The 23,879-nt window shown below is 41.8% G+C and overlaps 2 protein-coding genes across 9 annotated transcripts in view; both read left to right on the top strand.

Annotated features, from left to right (window-relative positions):
- The window catches only part of ABCC8 (ATP binding cassette subfamily C member 8), a gene marked incomplete at its 5' end in the record, with an annotated part of 82,373 nt that extends 69,158 nt beyond the window's left edge, over positions 1–13,215 (top strand). For 7 of the 8 annotated variants that reach the window (XM_080405477.1, XM_080405476.1, XM_080405479.1 and 4 more), the window contains 10 exons: positions 455–557; positions 1,980–2,093; positions 2,738–2,858; positions 3,019–3,149; positions 3,701–3,779; positions 4,684–4,792; positions 6,365–6,468; positions 7,230–7,363; positions 8,713–8,775; positions 13,077–13,215. In XM_080405477.1, coding sequence (XP_080261603.1) covers positions 455–557; positions 1,980–2,093; positions 2,738–2,858; positions 3,019–3,149; positions 3,701–3,779; positions 4,684–4,792; positions 6,365–6,468; positions 7,230–7,363; positions 8,713–8,775; positions 13,077–13,214 — 1,096 coding nt within the window. In that variant the 3' untranslated portion in view covers position 13,215. Of the gene's footprint in view, positions 1–454; positions 558–1,979; positions 2,094–2,737; positions 2,859–3,018; positions 3,150–3,700; positions 3,780–4,683; positions 4,793–6,364; positions 6,469–7,229; positions 7,364–8,712; positions 8,776–13,076 lie in introns of those variants that run through there. The other variant, XR_013930884.1, reaches the window with a different exon arrangement.
- A 5,863-nt stretch (positions 13,216–19,078) lies between these two features.
- On the top strand, positions 19,079–22,322 carry KCNJ11 (potassium inwardly rectifying channel subfamily J member 11). Its single transcript, XM_080405565.1, has one exon. The coding sequence runs from the start codon at positions 19,083–19,085 to the stop codon at positions 20,283–20,285; it is 1,203 nt and encodes a 400-aa protein (XP_080261691.1). The 5' UTR covers positions 19,079–19,082; the 3' UTR covers positions 20,286–22,322.
- The last annotated feature ends 1,557 nt before the right edge of the window (positions 22,323–23,879 follow it).

Genomic DNA, 23,879 nt, shown 5'->3' with positions numbered 1-23,879 from the left:
CTACAGTAATATAAATTTTAAAACGAGCTTATATGATCAGGTGGGAAGAGGAACTGCATTCTGCAGCATTAATACTTTTCACAAGTTACATGCATGTATTATTTCTCTCTCATATTTTCATTTTTAGTTTCAGATTGCCTGTCTCACAATTACCATGTAATAAATTACATTTACAAAATGCCCAGTGTGATCTGAAAGTCCCACATAGAGTTTCATCAATGCAGTAACATCCATTTACTCCTAAAAATACTGTACAAATACAGTTTGCGTGTGTCTAATACAAGTCTACAGATAATGTCACTGAACTATTGGTAGGCTGATTTAGACCCTGTGTCAAACTGCCGATGAGCATATATCCCCAGCAATTAAATTTTACTTTTTATTTTTCCAAGACACAATGCATGACTTTTTTTCTCTTTTTTCTCTTTTTTCCTTTTTATTTTTCTTTTTTCAGGTATGAAGCCAAATTTCGCCAAAAGCTTCTTGAATACACAGATTCCAACAACATCGCTTCCCTTTTCCTTACAGCTGCCAATCGCTGGCTGGAAGTCCGCATGGCAAGTACATTATTTTTGTGTATACACAATGAATTTGACTTCATTCCAAGCAATCTGTGAGGCGGCATCCAACAGTTATCCAGCTTCATCTGGGTTTCAGATCTGTGCCTTTACCCATTGTATCTCTCTGTCTGTAACGAATATGTGCCCAGCCCACCCTGGAAACTGAACGTCGTACATTTTCCCCATAGCCTGCAGCTGTTTCTCCAAGACAAGAATAGTTTTTATAGGTCACATTGGCTCCTCTGTGTGTGAAAAGTGATTAGAGCTGGTCAAGCTGTGCTGCCAGCCAGGATGCCTTTGTGGGACCATGTTAGTCAGTGTCAGCAGGCCTTGGCCTTGGAGGTCCCCAGGACATTTCAACATCTTGGAAGCTCTCTCAATGAGCAGAAGGATGCAGACAGTTTGTGCCTGGGTTTGGGTCATCTGAGGAATGCCAAAGATATTCAAGTGCCCATTTCCTTAAAAGTGCTCAGTAAAGTAGCCTGGCATGAGAAATTATTTATTAAAAATAACTCCCTAGGAAGGAAATCAAGGAATTTTATGTTATGGATGGTGATACTTGTATCAGACTTTGTTAGATACAGGTGGAGTACTGCTGTTGTGGTAACATGGGCTCCTTTTATGTGTGCTAAGTGTATGTTAACTCATATTTCATGTCTCAGACTATATCTCCATTTTGGACTCTATTTTAGCTGGTATCTTTTGCAACTTAAATCCAGATATTGAGTATGACTTAAATAAAATATTACTTCCTTTTTATATGTTCAGTCCTAGACCATCTGAAGACCCTAATTTGGTCAGTGCGTATATCACTAAACAGTACAAATACAGACAAGAAACAATTTCCTTCCTACAGAGTTTGTTTTCTAGTCTGTTACATAATTTTACGCAAAGACTTGTCTGTGGGAGGTCAAATCACTAATGAGTTAAATTAAAGCAGCAAAAGCCCATCATGGTTGGATGCAATCCAACTAATAAATACATGCTGTGCAAGAACAGCTGGTTTGAACAAATGTGGATTGGTAGCCACTCAGCAGTGACAGCAGTGCCTCCCAGCCATCAGCCGCAGAGAGGATCTGCTCACAGATGGGATTACATGAGCATTTCCCTCCTATCCCAGGTAACACCAGCTGTGCGGTTTCAGCCACCCCCATTACATGCTTAAGATACTCGCATTGACTTCTCTGGAAGAAGATAAGGAGTGTTGGTACAACTCCTCCTGTGTGCTAGTGTTTCCAAACAGCACGGCCACACTAAAGGCATTAAGAATGGGTTCCTAGGCAGGGTCTCTTTAGAGTTATGTGGTGTTTTCTGCATTAATTTCAAACTGTCCAACGGGTTTGTTATTTAGTATGTGAAATTATGACATTTTAATCATTTGTAGACTTATAGTGATGGAATTTATTCATATTCCTTCAGGAGTACATTGGAGCATGTGTGGTACTCATAGCAGCTGTCACTTCTATTACCAGTTGCCTGTATAATGAACTCTCTTCAGGACTTGTAGGCTTGGGACTAACCTATGCTCTTATGGTAAGAATCTTGGGACCCTTTCTGTCTCTCCCAAACATTTTTATGTAATTCTTCACGGCACGAAGATGAACAGGAAGATTGAAGGTGTCTGTACTTCTCTAGTGGGTAAAGAAACGTCATTGAAACCATGTGTTACCTTCAGTTCTCATTCAATGGTTGACATATTTGAGTGTGTGCTTTCTTCAGTTTTTAGATAAAATATTGAAGTGTTAGTTCAAATATGTCAACCAAATATGGCCAAGTTGCGTCATATTTTTAATATTGTCTTGCATCGTGAAGAGTATTTTTTCAGTGCATCAATTATATTTATGCCCTGGTACATCATTCTAGACTGTCAAACCTTAAGTTAGCAAGATGATGTCTTTTCACCTGTCTTTACAGTTCCTCCCCCTCTTTTCTGTTCCTGTAGATCAGATCTCCATAGTACCAAAGCATTTGCACACTGCAGTTAGGAAATGTAACCATTAGACATTGCCATCACCCTGTTGATGTGTACCATACAGATTCGCAACGCCAGCTTATTGAGGCTGAAAAAGTGTTTCTGTGGAGGAATATAAACTGCGGAGGAATATAAACTGCATGCTGGTCAAATGATGCAAACTACTAAAAATCTGGAATTTAGTAGTGTATTTGCTTTACATCAGGTGTCTAACTATCTGAATTGGATGGTTCGTAACCTGGCTGACATGGAGATCCAGCTGGGTGCAGTGAAAAGAATCAATGGCCTTCTCAAAACAGAAGCTGAAAATTACGAAGGGCTCCTTTGTAAGTGCAGTTTTGTGCAGCATGCAGAAAGAGCTTGCTGAAATTTTAATGATTTTGCAGTGTATTACCATGAAAAACATAGTAAATCACTTAATGAACTGATTAATTTATTATGAGAGGGTTGGTTGATTGGGTTTTTTCCCCTGTGCTCCTGGTACAGCTTCCTCGCAGATTCCCCAGAACTGGCCAGACAGAGGGGAGATCCAAATCCAGAACCTCAGTGTCCGATACGACAGCAACTTAAAGCCAGTGCTAAAGCATGTCAATGCCCACATCTCTCCAGGACAGAAGGTAAAGAACTGCAGTGGTTCTGAGGAGCATTTTAGACTAGCACATCATAGAAATCAGAGTTAAAAAAACATACCACAGTATGTTTTGATGACTGAATTACCAAAGTCTTTCTCTAAAAGAATGTAGCGCACTGGGCAGGAGTCTGGGGCTTTCTTATTTTGGTGTGTTTAGGCATACTTTAAAGAGTGACAAGTTAGAACTACATATGACTTTTCAGTATCCCAGCGCCTGTTGTCAGCACACAGTGCCATAAGAAGCGATTGTGTTAGATCTACTTTCCATCATTCCTATGTGGCTCTCTTGCCTTTATTCCCATTGCTGCCACTCTCCTGTTGTTCTTGTATGTAGGACTGGCCTTGATTTATTCCTAAATGCTCAGACCCCTGAAGACAAAGAGTGAACTCAGGGATTTTGTTATGGCCAGTTCAGTTTGGCTGATCCATGAGGGTCACGGGGATCAGAACAGCTTCTCCATCCACTCATCTTAAACGTCAAATACAGACATTATCCATGTCCGCTCATGTGGCGTTCATCTGTGTTCTGTGTCACAGATTGGGATCTGCGGCCGAACAGGCAGTGGAAAATCCTCCTTCTCTCTTGCGTTTTTCAGAATGGTTGACACTTTTGAGGGTAAGATGACACTTTTGCATATTGGTCAAGCTCAGCTCCTGAAGGTACTTTGCTAGTCCTTTCCTTAGCCACAGCTTTGAATTGTGATTATTTTTTTTAATCTGCAGGACACACTCTCTGGCCTTGTATTGTACTTTAAATACAGTATCATCTGTTACCTAACAGCTGTGCCATTCATAAGCTGGATCAATAAAAGTTCTGCTTGACAGAAGCAAAAGTCCAAGAGTGCCAGAGGACAGCCTTTTGTGCTGTTAAATCACAGCTGTAGGAGCAAAGCATAAAAGGGGGCGGTGTTCAAGTACAGTGAAGGATCCATGCGCAGATAGGGCCCACTGGGCCCAGAAAACTCAGCAGCTGAGGACTGCAGCTTGCCCTGCTGCCCTGGAATTTCCTGCCATATTTCCTGCTATGTGCACCATATCTATGTGCCTGATGGAGTGTTTTCCTGTGCAACTTAAAAATAGTTTAGCCTCAGTTTCCCAGCCACATCACCCACAGGGCCCGTATGCAGAGCCAGGTGGTTGTACTTGGAGATAGAATTTCAAAAGTGCTCAATAGTAATTTGGCATTCTGAAATGCTTAACCGTTAACTAGTCACTGGTTGAAGTAACGTCTTACCTTGTTGTTCAGTAGATGTTTATAATGGTCAAGCAGATAAGTAGTGTGTCTAATCATTCATAAAATATTACAGGTATACTTTTTATTCTTCCCAGCTGAGGCTTAGTCCCAAGACAGTTGTGCTTGCTTCTTGACCACAGCTTGTTTCTTTAGTGAATAAAGGGATATGCAATTCAAGGCCTGTTCCTGCTGTACTGTATTGCAAGCTGAAAGTGAGCCATGTCTTTGTGAGCAGCTGCATGGCGTGATAAATGGTCTATCAGACTATCCATTTTCTTTTGAATAGGAAGGATTATCATTGATGGTATAGATATCGCTAAGCTCCCCTTACAGACATTGAGATCGAGGCTGTCGATCATTCTCCAAGATCCTATTTTGTTCAGTGGAACAATCCGGTAAGCGTTAAGCACCAGCAATAAAAACTTATGATGACTTATATGTTACTATATATTAAAATTATATCATGTCATGAGTTTTACAGAATTGCTGATAGCAAGCTGTTCAGTTCTGGTCACCTTAGTTGGAGTAGGGAGAGGTTTGTTGCTTTCTGTCTGTGCCTTTTAGCCACCCTGCCAGACTGCACGTTCCCAGTGCCTGAGCCTGGACAGCTTGCTGTCGACAGAAGGCATCCCGTGCCTGGGAAGTAGGGAAAGTCACTGTTCCTCCGGGACTGAGCAATCATTTCAGCTCACTGATCAAATACCCATAATCAGCCAGCACTTCTTGAAACCTTCGCCTTCTTTCTCCTACATCTGTTTTCATGTGTCTGCCTTAAAATATGAGATGGAAAAAATGCAGCCTAAAAAATTAATGTAGGAAAAAAGCAGTAAAACAATATGAGAAGTACTGGAGGAAGTCTTGGGTATTTTATCATGGAGCCTCTATCAGTGTTGCCTTTCTAGTGTTTGAGCTGTTCTTTCATCTGTGAGACCAAACACCTTGTTTCTCTCTTTTTTCACATCCCCCGCTCCCCCACTTCCTTCTCCTCTGAGAGGATGACACAGTAGAAACAGTGGCAAAAATATCCACAGTTTCCAACAAATGTCCTTCCCTATGTCTGTGGCATTTCCCTTAGAGAGGAACAGTGCAATCCTCAGTGCACAGTTACATCACCTATTGTTACAGTTTCTGCATAAAAGTCATTAGAGTTCACTGAAAATGATACAGGCTTCTCTGGTTTGCTGACTGCGTGCTAATACGGATCTCAGGATTATCTCCTGAACTTGCCTGAATAAAGCATGATTCATTCATGTCAAAAGTTGAGGTGACTGTATACCTTTGTTCTATTAATTCATCTATTAAAAAATGTATTTAAGGCAGCGTCGATCTGCACAGCACATACAGTAGGAGTAAAACATTAAAAGTGTTACATACTGCTGAATCTTTTATTTCTCATTATCATTATATAAATAGGAGAGTCACATTTGTTGCTGTCATTTCTGGGCCACAGCAAGCTAAATTAACATTCATCTGTTCATAAATTCAAGATTTGTTCAGTTGTAGTGAAGATTTGAGTTTCATAATTCAATATGAATCTTGATTGTTCTGTTTAGCATTTCTATAGCCGTAAAGAACAAAGAGACACTGGATTTAAAAGGATGGTAGAATTTTGGTCTTTCTTAAAAAAATAGTGTTAAACTGATCATATTTACTGCTTTTATTCAGAGCTTTTTCTAATAGAGCATGAGAATTTCTTTAATTTATTCAGGACAGAAATTCTAAAAGCACAAAGATACATGCAAAACAGGAAGCTTTTTCAGTACTGCTCAACTGAAAGAGTCAAATTTTGTTATTAATCACACTGGTGTAAATGTTGACCAAGCCTGCAAAATTCAGTGGATTTATACCAACGATAGATCTTTAGCATATGATTCTGATTATTTGCAGCTTTGTTTCTAAACATAATAAAATAAATACATGGCAGAAGTTTATATTGACTGATATTCTTGAATTACATGGAACTGTAGGTTTAACTTGGACCCTGAGAAGAAGTGCACTGACAGCATGCTGTGGGAGGCACTGGAAATAGCACAGCTCAAGCATGTGGTGAAAGCGCTACCTGGGGGTCTAGGTAATAAGACTTCCTTTTTGAGAAAATTGCTTCCAGTGTTCACAACATTCCTGTTTCACGTTTACTGCTTATTAAAAAAGTAGTTGCTGAAGAAAAAACTTTTGGTTTATGACAAAAGGTGCTTGCCAGCAGGCAAAAGTCCTGTATCCATCTAACTGCCTTACCTACCAGCTGCACCTGTGGGGCAGAATCCTGTTTTACTCAAATCAATGGTAAAATTATTATTTTATTTCAGTATGTCATTGTTACGAAACATTGAGGTTTACAGGTCTTGTGAATTCAAAGAAGGTGCCAAGAAGTCAGGTGTTAGTAAAATATGTTCTTTGGTATTTTCCAATAGTCATGTCCAGGGAGGAAGATTTCAAAAGCTTGAAGATGTGATTCATTTGGCCATGCAATGAAACAAACAAAACTAAAAAAAACCTTGAAAATTGAAACTTATACAGCCTTAGGGTACAGAAATTACAGATGCTACTTTGACAGGGGGATGCAGTGTCATAGATCGCAAGTGTTCCAGATAAACTCGCTTTAAACACACTTAGTTACTTTGATGTCTAATAGATATAAAGAATATAGTGAGGCAGAAGTACTGGTCATATAATTGGGTCACCAGCAGCTGTAGACCTAGGAAATGTTACTTTGAAAGCCTTTATGCTGGAAGTGAGACATTATTTTCCAAGCATGTGCTCTACTCTGATCAGACCCTCTCATACACACGCATGCACACCATATAAACAGTGGTTTTGCTATATTGTTTTCAGATGCTATAGTCACAGAAGGGGGTGAAAACTTCAGCCAGGGCCAAAGACAGCTGTTCTGCCTAGCAAGGGCTTTTGTGCGGAAGACGAGCATCTTCATTATGGATGAAGCCACAGCATCTATTGACATGGCAACAGTGAGTTTGGAGTGTTGCTGACTTCCTGTTTTCCTTGATGGGGAGGGAACTGCTAATAGGCAAAGAAAAAGGTGGAAAGCAATTCTCTCTAACCTGTAATACGCTTACATCTCATTTAGTGCAGACATGTTTACAAGTCCAGGTAGTTGTGAGTTATTGCTAACTATAGAGCTTTCAATTCATTTTACTAGGGGGTTAATAGTTATTCCAGCATTGTTTGCATTAGGAAAATGAAGCACGTTATTTTCATTGGCAGTTTTATTTCCTAAAGTAAGCAAAGCTTTGGAAGGTCAGCTGAGATGGTCAGTGAAGGGTAAACTGGCAAGCAGAATAATGTCCCCAGTATGGTGGACAGGACAGGTCAGGAAGTTAGAAGGCTTGAAATTAGAGTCAAGGAAATAAACAAAGAGACAGAGAAGACATACTGGATTACTGCATTAATTGTCTGAAATTGCTAGACACATGTTAAACCACACAATATTAGTGCACTGACTGGATTTTTGCCAAATAACAGTACATTCTTAGGATTTTTTTTTCTTCTGTTATGAGAAACGTTTCAGTCTTTTTCTTTCGATGAGTAAAGAATATCATTGGAAGGGTTTATTGTAACAGCTACAATTTTTACTTGTATGAAATGTTACTGTGTTGGGTGTCAGTAAGGTTATGAATTATACTGTATGCAGCCCAGTTAAAATTCTTAATTTTGATTCATTGAGGATATACTTCCTCTCTTGAGATACCTAAAGAACAGGTAATAGCAAATAAAAATATCTGTGCTAGTGACATTTCTAGGCAGTTTGGTACACAACATCATGTTTCCTAAATAGCAAAGGATGAGTACTTGTTGAGTGAGAACTATGTATGTTAAGACCATCTTAAATGTTATCTCCACTGTTAAATATGCCAGGTACAGCATACTCCCTTGCTTATCCCTGACACCCCTTGGTGTTAGAAGTCCCTAGTCTGCTGGGACATTCCCGGGCTTGCAGCAGGGTTAAAAACACCTCACAGAGGCACCTTTGTGCAGGCAGCCTGGCAGCACCCTGAATTCACCTTTGATTTCCTCACTGTAGGACTGAGGTCAGGATAGTAGGGGTCTGGGGACCAGAGCACAACTGTCATGTGTGCTGAATGCCAGAGGCAGCGGGGGTGGCAAGAACAAGCAAGGGCTGTCTAAGTGGAAACCAGGCTCTGACTTAGTTTTGGCACAGCGTTAATTCTTCATTTCTGCAATGAAGGATCAGTAAAAGCCTGGAATAATTACTGGCTACTTAAGCCTTCCTAGTATCTGTGTGTCTGTCGTGTAACTTCTGTTGTTTGAAGAGCAACAAACATTTTTCTTTACTTAGGAGAACATACTCCAGAAGGTAGTCATGACTGCATTTGCTGACCGTACTGTGGTTACAATAGCAGTAAGTACAGTTTCTGCTACCTTTCTAATGTAAACAAGAATCAGAAATGTCACATTAGTTAATTCTTGTAAATGTTGATAAATGTGTTAATTTGGCCATTAGTCTTTTCTTTTAAAGCAGTGTTTAAACATAAGCTTTCTTTTCCATTTTAAATTACTTTCTTATTTATAGAATCATAGAATCATTTAGGTTGGAAAAGACCTTTAAGATCATCAAGTCCAACTGTCAACCCAGGGCTGCCAACTCCATCCCTAAACCATGTCCCTCAGCCCTGCATCTACACGTTTTCTAAACACCTCCAGGGATGGTGGTTCCTCCCCCTCCCTGAGCAGCCTGTTCCGGTGCTTGATCACCCTTTCAGTGAAAAAACTGTTCCTAACACCCGATCTAAACCTCCCTTGGCACAACTTGAGGCTGTTTCCTCTTGTTCTGTTCCTGGTTATCAGGGAGGAGACACCGACCCTCACCTGCCTGCAGCCTCCTTTGAGGTAGTTGTAGAGAGCAAGATCCTCCCTGAGCCTCCTCCTCTCCAGACTCAACACCCCCAGTTCCCTCAGCCGCTCCTCATGAGACTTGTGCTCCAGCCCCTTCCCCAGCTCCGTTGCCCGTCTCTGGACACGCTCCAGCACCTCTATGTCCCTCTTGTAGTGAGGGGCCCAAAACTGAACACAGGTTTCGAGGTGCGGCCTCACCAGTGCCGCGTATGGGGAGACGATCACTGCCCTTGTCCTGCTGGCCACATTGTTTTGGAGAGAAGCCAGGATGCCCTTGGCCACCATGGCCACCTGGGCACACTGCTGGCTTATGGTCAGCCAGCCATCAGCCAGCACCTCCCAGCCACTCTGCCCCAAGCCTGGAGCGCTGTGTGGGGTTGCTGTGACCCAAGAGCAGGACCTGGCACTTCTCCTGGTTGAACCCCATACTATTGGCCTTGGCCCATCGGCCCAGCCTGCCCAGACCCCCCTGCAGAGCCTGCCTGCCTCCAGCAAGTGTCATCTGCAAAGGTACTGAAGGTGCACTCGATCCCCTCGCCCAGATCATCGATAAAGGCGTTAAGCAGGACCGGCCCCAGCACCGAGCCCTGGGGACACCGCTTGTGCCCGGTGCCAGCGGGGTGTAACTCCATTCCCCGCCGCGCTCTGGGCTCGGTGTCCAGCCAGCTTCCAACCCAGCGCAGAGCACACCCCTCCCAGCCGTGGGCAGCCGGTTTCTCCAGGAGATGCTGTGGGAGACGGTGCCGAAGGCTTTACTAAGGTCCAGACAGGCAACATCCACAGCCTTTCCCTCGTCCACTGGGCAGGTCACCTTGGCATAGAAGGAGATCAGGTTCCTCAAGGAGGAACTGCCTTTCCTAAACCCGTGCTGGCTGGGCCTGACCCCCCGGCTGTCCTGCACGTGCCACGTGATGGCGCTTAGGATATTTAAATACATAATAACAGCTTCTTTAATGTGTTACATGATGCTAGATCTGATTGCCTGTAAAGGCATGCAGTCTTAAGTACACAGTCTGTTTTCTGTTACCCGTTTTAGGCTAATTTAAAATATAATATGACTTTGACTACTGTGAAATCTAAGAATAAGTTTCATCAAGCTACAATAATAATTTAACTAAGGACAAGTAAAATTATGTGGTAGTTCTGCCACTGGATAAAGCAGTTATGTTTCAGAATTTAAATAAATTAGAATCTTACCAACTTTTAAAAATAAACATTCCATCCCTGCTGACAGTGATTTAATTTAAGTTTGCATATCCTTGAAGTGATTATACAAAGAACTTGAGTATCTCTTAAAAAATTGTTTATGAAAGAGATTTGACCTGAATCAAAGCAGTTGGCTTAACAGATGTGTCAGAAGCAATACAGATCTTTTAGTTCACTGTTTTCTAGAAATACACATATTTCAGGAAGGTGAAGTAAAGTCATTAAGCTTCTTAACATTTAAAAATTAAATACAAGTCAAGAAACCTATGCTCAGGAATGTTACAGTATGTTTTTATTTTTACCTAGCATATGTGTAATAGAAAACCTGATTTATCTCATGGTATCCATTCATTGTGTCATTATTAAAAAGGCAAAGGAATCATAAGCCTGAAATTTCCTGCTTTCTCTGCCTGAAAATTCTTGAGTTGCACTGCATTTTGCATTTATGTATCTTTTTCAGTTTGTTTGGGGATAGGCTGAGAAAGTTTTATTAATCTTTCACTCTCTTAGTGAGTTTTAAACTGCACAGTTCAAGCAAACAGCATTTTGGAAGAAATTTACTGTGAATGTTTTTACTTCCAAATGTAAATGTGGTTTACAGCAGGTGGGTTTGTATTCAAAACATTCTCTAGTAAAAATATAACAAGTTTTTTAGGGGTGGGGTAGGTGATGGCTTTCGCTTTTTCTTTGTGGTTTTTGTTGTGTTTTCAGTGGGTTTTTTGATTGTTTTTTTTTCCCCCAGAGAAGGCCATATATTCCCAATTTGCATTAGGAAGAATAGGAAGAGTCTAGTATTTGGTCTGTATTATCATCTACGTTACTTTACCAGTGATTGTGTTATACTGAAAGAGGTCAGACAACCAGGGCAGGGAGTACAACTGGAATGTGGTATTTTAGTCCCCTCCCCCTGCCTGTGGATTGGATAAATGTCACAGGAGGACTGTGGCAGAGATGAGATTTGTAGATACCATCAGTGATTATTTAATGGAACATCTGGCTAGGAAGCCACAGAAAGAAATACAAGAGTTGTTTTGGTACTGAGGGGGCCCAAGATCTGGTTAGGAACTTTACAGGTGAAGAGCAACTGTGTAACAGGGGCCGTAGTATTTTAAGATTAAATATCCCTGCAGGAGTAACGCAGACCCCAAAAATCCAATGGAGTTACACTCAACTTTAAAAAGTAGAATTCTGGAAAGAATTCTGGAAAAATCAAGGAGGCTTGCTAAAAACAAACCTCAAAAATATACGCAGGGTAGGGGGGTGGGGGTAACCTAGCTAAAAAGAAGCAGAGAAGAAAATTGAATCTGCCAGGAGTCATGGAAATTACTGGAGGATTTTATTCAAAGATCCTGGAGCCAATGCATGCTATTTATTAGGAAAGGCTTGAGTAAGGATAGAAACTGGTATGGCTAAACAAATAAAGATGATTAGAAACAAGAAGGCATTCTTGTAAAAGATGAACTCATAAAGAAAACAGAAATTATCATAAACTCTGGCATGTTTATATGAAAATGCAATAAGGCAGGCCAAAAAAAAACCCCTATGAGAGTAGCTTCTGGGAGCTATCAAAACTAATAATGAATTCATGAATCCCTAAAACACACCGCAGCAAGAAGTCTGTCAATTTATAGGGGTATTTGATGGTTGATACATGAAAGGAATGCTCAGGAAAGATAATGGTATTGCAGAAAGCTAAATTAATTATTTTTAGTATCCACTGTGAATAGAACTATGGAGGTTTCTTCCTAATAATATAAATTAGTCAAATGTTAGGGGTCACTAGAAAAAGGGTAGAGAATAAAAAGAGACAACATCATACCTTGAATATTGTGTATAGTTCCAGTCCGCTCATCCCCAGAACGACATGTTGTAACTGAAAAGTGTTGGGAAGCACAAAGATGATCGAAGGAGTGGAACTGCTCCTTAAGGGGAGCAGCTGAGTAGGCTCGGCCTCTTCTGCCTGGAAGAAGGACAACATAAGGATATGTGAGACTGGTCTGCAAAATCATGAGGCAAGGGGCATCAGATGAAGTTCTGAGTGGTGAGGCCCAGAGCATACAAAAGTGTGCACTTGTTCATGCAGTGGGGCGCAAGCCTTGAAAAATCTTTTCCAAAGAATGTAGATGAAAAACATTTATGAAAGCTCAAGAGAAGATGTGGGCAAGGTCTTAGAAAAGAGATCCATTCAGTTTTACGAACAGACAAACCACACCAATCTCAGGAACCCCCGTGAACTAGATGTAGTCCAGGACTGGGAGGGTGCCTGCATGCAGTACCACAATTGCTTGCCCTGTTCTCACTTCCTGGCTACCTTCCTGTGGCAACACTCGGTGGCAGGACTCAGAGCTAGGGACATTGTAGTCTGAACTTACATGACTCCTCATACTGAAGTACCTCAAGTACCTATGTGCAATTTATGATACTTGAGTGTCCACATGGCTTTTGGTCTGTATGTTTATCTGCAGTATTTGCACAGTAAATTAGGATGAAAGTAGGATAAGTAATCTTAATCAAACTTGAACTTGATAATTTCTGCAACTCTGTCTTATCCTGGAATGTATTTGGTAGATATGCTGAACTAGCATTTTCTTTCTTTTTCAGCATCGTGTGCATACAATCCTCAATGCAGACTTGGTTATTGTCATGAAGAGAGGGGTTATTTTGGAATATGACAAGCCTGAGGTTCTGCTAGAACAAGAAGACAGTGTCTTTGCTTCTTTTGTACAAGCAGATAAATAACAAAAATAAATGAAGCATTTTAAAGTATAATTGTATTATTTTCTAAAAATGTAAAATACCTGTAAATAAATATTTCATAATAAATTGAGGTTTTCCTTTTTTAATAAAATGAGCGATTTTTCTCCATCTGAAGCATTAACAAATTATCTGTGTATTTTCCTTTTATGTATACTACTACTCTTTTTATTTGCTACCAAAGAATCATGAAATATAGTTGAAAAAATGATATGGGTGAAATATGAGAGGGTACACATCAAACATAGCCGGCATGGAGTTTTTATGTAACTCTTAAACCTCTCCTGTCATTCTACTAACATGTTATTTTTATGTCATAGTCCTACTGTAGATAGTGCTCATGGCTGACTAAATACAGAAGGAAAAATTGTATACCAAAGGGATTTCTCAAAAGCTTGTATCTCTTATTCATATGACTCTGTAAAGCTTTAATATCTAAATATAAAATCTATAAAGCATTTTTTATATTGTCCTTTATTGATAGTTCCTGTGTCTCTTGTTCTCTCCTTTAATACCTTTCAGAAACGAATCACGTTCCTTTAGTTTTTCTTAGGCTGCCTCACCTCTACCCCCATTGAATACTACTATACTGATTCCAAACAGCATTGAGCTAGACTCCCTCCCAAACTGTGAGGAAGCTAAGAGTAGGCAGGCTCTGATAACATAGCAGTGTTTAATGCACGCCCAGACCAGTACAGATGTACCAATTCATCTGGACATTATCCCTCCAAGTCTAGTAAAAAAAGAGCATTAAACCTTTCACTGTAGTTCAGAGCCATGACAGCTTGACTCATTGTCTCCTAGTTTTAGGTATTTCACCCGCTGTCACACCGTTTCTAGATTCACTGTGATCCTTACCAATAGATGATATATGCTTAACTTGTAACCCCTGAAATTATCCTAATATGGCTAGGTATCACCTTACCCCCGCCCTATTGATTCATTGTGACAATCCTTTCAGGATTTATTAGTTGCTAAGGGGTTAGAATGTCAAAAACTGGAAGGCTACACAAATTTTTCACTGTTAATCTTTTTATAGCAACATTGGCTTTACATCCATTTATGTACTCTTCCCCTTTTTGAAGAATTTCTAGCACTTAGTAAAATTGCTTTGTCTTTCTTTTTTCTGTCTTTAGTCTGTTCAATTAATTTGGAATCTGTTTTTTAAAAGCTTTAATTTCTAGAAAAAGACACCTCTGTATTCTCATGGGATACATGATATTTTTAATGCATTACTTCTAGCATTGCAGCAGAAAGCAAGAACTTCTGTTGCAGTTTAAGTAGTGTTAACAGTTCCACAGTGGAGTATTTGCAGCATCTGCCTGCTATTATTTGTGCAATATCTAAGGGCATTAAACTGAGGCCACAGAACATACAGCTGCATAAAAGTGGGGAGGTGGAATGCAGTTATGCAGACGAGTGCATGAGCTCTGTCATTACCTGCTGCAGATGAAGAATGAAAATGGGCAGTTGGGAGAGATTTCCTTCCCCAGTGAATCGCTGGGCAGCAGCAAAGAAAACAGCTGCAGAATTACTGGTGTGCTTTCACCCTAGGGTACCGGGCATCCATCAGGGCTAAGAGAGAAGAAATGGGAGATGGGTGATTGTCCTTCCAGGGCACCAGAAAGGCAGAGTGAGGGCACAGCAGGTTTCCGCTACAGCTACTGTGCCTGCTGCCTCCTAGCTGCCCAGCACTGGTCTAAGGCAGGATCTCATCCTGTAAAGGCTTAGGAAAACATTGCTCTGCAGGACATCTCAAACTCACGCTGCAGAGAGAGATCCTCAGAAGCTTTGCAAGTGTCTGTGGAGGTCCTAAATCCTAACGGCAAGAGGAGAGATACAGGGAAGCAAGGTTTCATATAATTTTAATAAAGTGCCTGGGATTTGACACTGCGGTTTGGACCAGCTTCTAATCCATAAGCTTCTGACAACCTTATCTAGAAAGGAATGCAAGGGAGCATATCGCTAAGACTGCATTATATCTTGCAGCATTAAGAAAACACTCAAAGCACAAGTGTCATACATTTCAATTGAAAATGGGCCTTCTATTTCACAAAGCAGCATTGCAGGAGCATAGGGTGAGTTGGTTCATATCCAATGATCATGTATCTTTTTGATGGTACCACACTACTGGACAAACGTGTGAACAGGGAGGCCTCTCAGCTGCCACTTTGGACAGAGTAGACTTCACATTGCCTCAGCACGTTTTATCTAGTCTTGTTTATATGGGCCCAAGTCCCAGGGGAGTATTTGCCTGCTCCCTAACTCCAAAGGATGAGATTCTCAACAGTGACCAGAAGCAGCATCCAAGAAAATTATCCTGTGGTGGGAGACTCACTGCTATTATCTGAGCTGTTAAACCTGTTGCCTTGAGCTAGGCAGGCTAGAAGTCACTATTGAATCAGGCTCACAAGTGTATTTTGCAGGGCTATGAAGCATTACCAAGCAAAGTGCTGTACTAAAACAGGTACAAGACAGCCCCAGAGCAGCCATGTCCAGACTTTCATTTTTCCTCTGGGATGGGACTTGGCTCAGTCCCAAAGGTGTTAGTAGGATAAGCTGTCCATGAAGACACAAAGTTTGTTTTATTTTGCTTGCTTTCTATAAATGCTCCCATTATACAACAACCGCTATAGCATTTATCTCCTTGTCTTAGTGTGACCATTTCATCCTATTCTATTTATTTTTAAGGGAGCACTGTGTCACTGGGAGGCCAGGAAGCACAGCATGCCTGCTACATTAGCCCTCTCTCCAGCTGTGCTTATGCCTTCCCCTGTGGCTTTGCATAAACAGCTCCCATCTCTTTTCTTTTTTCTACCCACTCATACAGCAAGGGGATTTCTGGGGCTTAATTTGTGTTAGGTTAACACTGTGTAGCCTTTGAAAGACAGACCTGCTTCTAAAGGCAGAGTAACACCATGGTGCCAACTAAATTATAATTTAACAATTATAGTAATATCTTATTTGATAGCCATTAAAATTAGGATAAATTAGGGTGGGGGTGGGGGAATTTTGAAATATAAAACCTATTTTGTGGGTGGAAAAACTTACCCCTCGTGATTCAATACTACAGAGTGGGACTGTTGATTCCTGTGAGCCCAATTTGTTCAGCAGCTCTTAACACAAATATGTTGGCTCACACAGAAGATCTGTCACTTTTTTCTTTAAAGTATCTGTCACTTGATCCACAAAGACAGGGCTTCTTTTTACTCTGCTCTAGAAACTCTTCAGCAGAAGCCACTTGCTTTGCTGTCCCATCTCAGCCAGTAAGTGCTCAGAAGTGAAGGGAAACAAGTGGCAAATGACAGTCCCAATAAAGAACAGAAGTGGAAACAAGACAACACCCTTCTATCTCTGTAGAGTTCAGGATTCCTAAAACCAACATGGTGTGTTCATGCAATACCCCTTGCTGTAGCAGGCTCCATGGATCGTTCCTAGCACCAGACTATGAAGCAATTTAACTTTCCCTTGCAAAGACTCCTCTGACACATTTTTTTTTTTTAGTCTACATTCACGTAGTTACCACCCTCTGGAGGAAAAGGTACTGAATAAGAAAGCAATTAGAAAAGAGTAAGGAAAAATGGCATGAAAGACATGACTGCCTCTTGAATCCTAGATTTGTAGAATTATTTAGGTTGGAAAAGACCTTTAAGGTCATCAGGTCCAACTGTAAACCAAACACTGCAAGGTAGCTATGTCCTTCTCTGCAAAAGAGTGTGAAATGTTACCCTGCGTGGTGTTATAGAGCCCCTTTATGCTCACTGCAAAATGCTGGAAGCAACTGTGAGCTGCCATCAGTTGGAGAACCTCATCTTTGACAAGTAAATCTTCAAATTCCTTCATCCATTTGCATTTTTTAAAAGTGTTTGGAAAAAAAAAAAGTATGAAAAATGCAGTATTTTAGAAGTTAAATTGTATCTATAAATCATGTACGTAAAGTAAAAGTGTAGGTGTAGGTGACATTCACAGGAAGCACGCAAAAAAATGTCTAGCAAAGTGATACAGAGAAAGGAGAAATATCTTTGACTAAGCTCAGTGGCCTGGCAGCCAGGTGCCACACCTTGTTGTTATTTTAATTTTTCAAAGCAGCAAGAAAGACAGTGGAACAAGAGAAAGCACTGGGAAACTGACCCCTCCAAAAGGAATGGATGCCCAAGGACATGCAACTATTCATACATAAGAAGTAGAAATAGTCTAAAGTAATAGTAATCGGTTAATTACAAGACCTATAATGAATGCCTAGAGAGCTCAGAGCCATTACTTAAAAATACTATTCGGAAATCCATAGGTGGGCCACTGTAAGTAGCTGTAGGTGGAGAAAGTTAATTCCAACACCAACTGGCAGGCTCCCAACCACCAGCTGGGCAACTGCCTTTCCCAGGCAATCAATAACTGCTTAAAGTATGCGTGTCCTGGTTTCAGATGGGATAGAGTTAATTTTCTTCTTAGAGCCAAAGCACTTAGAGCCAAGACTCAAAGGAAAGACCATGGACACATACAATTAGAAAAATATAATCAAAAATCCACTGGCACTAAAGAAAAACCTCTTATCCAGAATATCCTAGGATGCTTTAGCAACTCTGTAATGATGGTGTCTACAAGTGAAATAGAAACAAGTACCTAAACCAAAGTAAACACATGAATGGGAATGCTGCATTTAAACAGTGGAGCAGCCACATTGGAGTGTTTTTAAATAATGCATCTTGTCACAAAGACACATCCTTATAGGTATGTATATGTATTTATAAACATGCAGACATCATACTGCCACACACAGGTTCCAGCCTTCTGTCTCCTTTTATTGCCTCTTCTGGTAATTTTGATGTCTGTCTGGAAGTTCATGTCCCTGTGGGTTAACCATTTGTGTCCAGATTGTTCTTTGGCAACTTTTACTCCTATTTGGACAGCAGACATTTTCCTGAGCAGTCACAGCTCATATTGTTTCATGAGCTCCTCCTTTTAGAAAAATCCTTCCCTAGTCATGGCAAAATAACTCCAGCAAATTTGCTAAGTGGGACTGAGACCCTTTCATTGCAGGTCTCTGATTAACCATTATGTGCTTGGATTTGGCCTCTTCAAGGCCATCTCCTATCAATGCCTGCTCTATCTATTAGATGAATGCCTTCCTCCTATTTAAAGAGATGTGCAGGTGAATTTCTGGATATTTTTTTTATTATTATTATTAAAGATTTCCTTTTAGAAAATCTACTTACCATTTTGTTTTCTATTTCACAGAATAATCGCCTAACCTGAAACCACACCATCCTACAAAGTAGGTGCTGCTAATGGAAGGCAGCCAGGTACTGGCAAATATTTACAGAAACCGTGGCCCAAAGCCCGACCTCCCCCTTCCTCAGGGAAAAAAAAAACATAATGAAAAATAATTTGAAAAAAAACTGAGGTAAAAAAGGTAAAGAAACGCACTTAGCGCACATCGGAGAGCAAGCCGGGACTCGGCTCCCCCTTCTCTCCTCAGAGGGCTACGCTGAGGAGCGGCGTGCAGCGGTTTTTAACCGCCTGCCGTTGCGCCCGTTACCCAACGACCGTGAGGTGGAGGCGCGGGCGGGAAACACCTCAGAGCCCCTCTCCCCCCGCCTCGGGCAGCCTGAGGGGCCGGAGCTGCCTCAGAGACCGCAACATGGAGGCCAGGAGCGACCGAGACCGGCCCCACAAGCCGGGTCCGGCGTACGGGTCCGGTCTCGGTCGCTCCCGGCCTCGGAGACGCCGCCTCCCGGCTACGGCAGGGGCTGCGGCTGCGGCGGCGGCGTGTCCCCCCCCCTTCCCGGCTCCCTCCCTCGGCGGAGCGGCGGCTGCATGGGGCGGCGCTGAGCGGCGGAGCGGCGGCGGGGAGCCATGCTGTCGAGGAAGGGGATCATCCCCGAGGAGTACGTGCTGACCCGGCTGGCGGAGGATGTGCCGGATCATGCCCGGTACCGTGCCCGGGAGCGGCGGGCACGTTTTGTGGGCAAGAACGGTGCCTGTAACGTGGCCCATAAAAACATCCGGGAGCAGGGGCGCTTCCTGCAGGACGTCTTCACCACTCTGGTGGACCTCAAGTGGCCCCACACGCTGCTCATCTTCACCATGTCCTTCCTCTGCAGCTGGCTGCTCTTTGGCATGGTTTGGTGGCTCATCGCCTTCGCCCACGGGGACCTGGACCACAGCACCCGGCTGCAGCGTGAGAATGGCGAGGGGGCGGCGGGGGCCCCAGCTGGCTTCGTGCCCTGTGTGACCAGCATCCACTCCTTCACCTCTGCCTTCCTCTTTTCCATCGAGGTGCAGGTGACCATCGGCTTTGGGGGACGCATGGTGACAGAGGAGTGCCCAGCCGCTATCCTGGTGCTGATTGTGCAGAACATCGTGGGGCTGGTGATCAACGCCATTATGCTGGGCTGCATCTTTATGAAGACCTCACAGGCCCACCGCCGGGCCGAGACCCTCATCTTCAGCAAGCACGCAGTCATCGCCCTGCGGGAGGGCAAGCTCTGCTTCATGCTGCGGGTGGGTGACCTCCGGAAGAGCATGATCATCAGTGCCACCATCCGCATGCAGGTGGTGAAGAAGACCGCCAGCCTGGAGGGGGAGGTGGTGCCCCTCAACCAGATCGACATCCAGATGGAGAACCCCGTGGGGGGCAACAGCATCTTCCTCGTCTCCCCACTCATCATCTACCACGTGATAGACAAGAACAGCCCCCTCTACGACATCTCCCCTCTGAACCTTCACCACCACGAGGACCTGGAGATCATCGTCATCTTGGAAGGGGTGGTGGAGACCACCGGCATCACCACTCAAGCCAGAACCTCCTACCTGGCAGATGAAATCCTCTGGGGCCAAAGGTTTGTGCCCATTGTGGCAGAGGAAGATGGGCAATACTCTGTGGACTACTCTAAATTTGGCAACACAGTGAAAGTGCCCACCCCTTCATGCACTGCTAGGCAGCTTGAGGAGGACAAGAGTATTATGGACACCATGCCATTGTCCCCTAAAGGCACAATAAGGAAGAGGTCTGTCAAGTTAAAGCCCAAGTTTACCATAAGCGATGATCCTTCCTGATGCCTTTGGACTGGGAAACTGTTAGGCCTTTGTGTCTGAAAAATCTCATAAACTCAAAACACTGAGGTGGCCTCTTACTTTTTTTTAAATTCAGGTTGGTAGCACAAGGTATGTTCTGGTGTTATTTATTGTGGGATAAATCTAAAGCTAATTATATTTTTTTAAAGGTGTGAGAGATTTCAAGCAGCACTGGGAGTAGAAAAATCACTGTCTGCAGCTTTAAATTTCCATTCAGACTGTCCTGTTTAATTGCATGATCATTTTGCGTTGATTCATCTGCAGGTAATGATATATTTTCTCAAAGAATAAATGTATATTTATCCACAGAGACTGCATTACTTAGGGTCTTGCAGTGTCCTCAAGTCAGTAGTTTTTAACTGTTTTTTTCTAACTTGAACAGTCAATATAGCAAAATATTAATAATAAATAAAGTAGGCTGGATTTAAATGATAACAAAAGGGTCAGGTAATGTTACGTATGACACAAGATCAGATCTGAAAGTGTCTATGTATTATACTCTACGTCTCAAAGAAATTAACTGCCGGATTTGCTTCATCCATATTGTATGGTATGGAGCCACTCCTGCTACATGCAATATGAAATGGATTTGAATATTTACTTTTGTTTATTTTAAAACTCTTTACACTTCCAAAATAAAACATTCAGGAATGCCTTTTTGGACTGTACATTTCTGATAGTAAGCAATGCTTTGCCTTTAAAAAGAGTAGCAGATAGTATACAACTGATATTAATTACCAATAGGAAAAAATCCGTGTTCTGATTTCTAAAAGAAGAGAAGTAATGTCCCCTCTGCCCCGAGCCACATGGCCATGGGATACTCAGTAAGAAAATTAATCTCTCCTTTAGGCCAGAGCAAATTGTGTTTGATTCAGGGACTATTCATAGAATTAGTTATTTTAAATGAAAGAGCAATGCTGAATGCTGAAATTATATCTGCATGCAATAGGCAAAACCTTTCTCTCCTTTCCCTTCTGTCAAAGAAGTTGAGGGTTTTGTGCTTGGGGAAAGAAGGGATGTGTAAGGCCGTGTGGTCACTTCTGGGGTGCTGTGTCACAAAGCATACACCTGCTGAGGAAATTACTCCCTTTCCATTTACACCCTGACCTCACGACACACCCGGTGCCTGTCTTGGTTTTTAGCTGAAATCAAGATCCTGTATTTACCGGCAAACATGAAGGAGCCATGCTCACCCCTTCAGTTCCACAGTGGTGATAGGAGCAATTCCCCTTAGCACACTCCTGCAGATCCTCTGTCTGCAGATATCAGTAACAGCAGCAATTTTATTTCGATCCAGGGTTATTAGGAGATAGCAGCAGTATTAACTACAGTGTGCTATTAACAGGGCAAATTGCCACTCAAGTGAAAAAAGGTAATGTTGTCCAAATGAAACCTAAATAAGCATCACAGAAGTGATCCAACACCTGGTTACATAAGCTGTGCAAAAGAGGCACAAAGTTACTTTCAACTTCATTATTCAAAGAGCTTCTAGTATCGAGTTCTTGTGTGTTAGGTAGTTCATGACAGGTACCTAAAATTCGTGTTGGCAATAATATGGCAAATTTTTGATGCCTCATCAGTGTAACAATATGACAAACTCATTCAAAAGTGTGACAAAACTTCCGTATTGACTATGGAATATTTTCAGGCATCTATAATAAAATGAAATAATGTTTGGGTGAAACCAAAGGTTGTTTTAAAATGATGAAATAGTAGTTATGTTTTCAATATTTATGTATTTCAGTTTTATGAAGATCTGTATCAGCATTATCAGGCTGCCTGTTAAGAGAATAAATGCCTGTTCAGTTTTCAGATTCCCAATACACCAATACTAGTCTGTGAACAGCTCTGAAAATGTGATATGCGTTTCACAATGAAAAAAAAAACTAGCATTAACAAGTAGCCAGCAAAAAAATTGGAAAGGCACATTTTACATTTGTAATGATAAAAAAATCCTATTTTTAAAAATAGGGAATGATTAAATGCCTTTGATGATTAAATTTCTTCTGTAAGACTGAGTCTAATTGTCACATTATTTTCCAGCTTTCCCATTTACTCCCTCTATTCCATCTCCCATCACCCATCAAAGGGGCACTGACAGTAGAGCTATTTGCATTTCCTAGACACCTTTGTTCCTTTGAAAGTTCATTGTTCTTTATCACTTGTCACAATACCACTGCTCTGTTCTTACAGTGTCATAGACAAAATACTAGAATTAGCTTTCCAGCGACTCGAAATCGTTGGCTTCTACATAGTCTCTTTAGTGCCTTATTTCAATGTGTAAAATACACCTTAAGGCTCTCGCACAAAACCTCTTCAGCTCTGGTAGCATTTTAAAGCTCTTTTCAAGATTTGACCTAAATGTAAAGCAGCTTGTGCAGCACTACCGTGCAACTATTTTCAGGAACTGATGCAAGCTTTTTTTCCCTCAGGGAAATCTGTGCTACAGAGAGGTAGAAAATTCTCTTTGTTCACTGGAGATGGGAGGGGAAAGACAGGAGCTTGCGTATGCTGGGCTGCTTTCAGGACCACTTTTTATGTCACTTCTTTGACAAGAATCTGCCTAATTTTCTGAAGTCTTGCAGTAAATAGGTATCATAATATTATGAGGAAGGCAGGATTTGTACTTTTAACATCACCATAGTGAATTATTTCAATCAAAGTGTTGGTGATTTTGAATCTCAGGGTTCTTGTGATTTTAAATCCTTCTATTCTTTGACCATTTAAAATATTCAGGAACATTTCAGGGGCAGAGCAAGGAAGAAGTTTATTTATTTTGAACTAGATGTGTATTTATTTTGTACTAGGGATATTACTTCTTTGTGAGGATCCTTTCATTTTGTCATTTACAAAGTATTTGGGAACACAAATATCTGAAACTGTTCCTAAAGTTGTACTTCTGCTGACAACCCTCATTCTCTGTGGAAAGGTTCTGGAGAAGGCACCAATGATACCATTTGACGTAGAAAAGTTCTTATTCTTAGCAATGAGCAAACACTAAATTTTCCATAGTTGAAATCCAAAGCGAGTGGGCTCTTGAACCTTCTCTCTCAGCCTACATCGGCTTTTTGGTAGGTGGTACCGCCTCTGGGATGCTGCCAAACAGCTCAGGGGAGTGTGCTGTGGCTCCCTCCACTGCTACCTCTCCACATGGCCTCTGCACAGAAACCAGTGTGAGGGAAGCTGGAGGCTACGTGCTAAGGGATTGCCCTGGCTGAGGGGAGGGCACGGACACAAGAAGTGGGGAGCTGTAGGTTTTGTAATGACCTGTTACTGAGTTTAGGTTGTGGCAGAACTAACTGTGTCCATGGGAATTGCCTTTCATGTACTTCAGAGTCTGGAGACCATTATCGGTTTATACTCGTAGTTCACACTGTTTAGTGCATTCTAATTGGAGTTTGTTAAACTATTTGGATCGACAGAAGGATAAGCTTATTAATCAGAAACAGAGACTGAAGAACCCTTATGTTATATGCCATAGTTTTAAAATACTTGCAGTGACTGCTGGTGAGAACGTAGCCTGCCGGGCATATCAGTTTCATGTTGCGTTTCCTAATGAAATCAAGTGATATTCAT

Source organism: Falco punctatus (assembly GCF_963210335.1).
Source record: "Falco punctatus genome assembly, chromosome: 10".
Classification (NCBI taxonomy): domain Eukaryota; kingdom Metazoa; phylum Chordata; class Aves; order Falconiformes; family Falconidae; genus Falco; species Falco punctatus.
Note: the sequence above shows the minus strand (reverse complement) of the source record. Positions and strands in the feature narration are given on the sequence as shown.

What these genes read in the sequence shown, in the direction of transcription:
- KCNJ11 (XM_080405565.1), top strand. Translation starts at nt 19,083, where the DNA reads ATGCTGTCGAGGAAGGGGATCATCCCCGAGGAGTACGTGCTGACCCGG.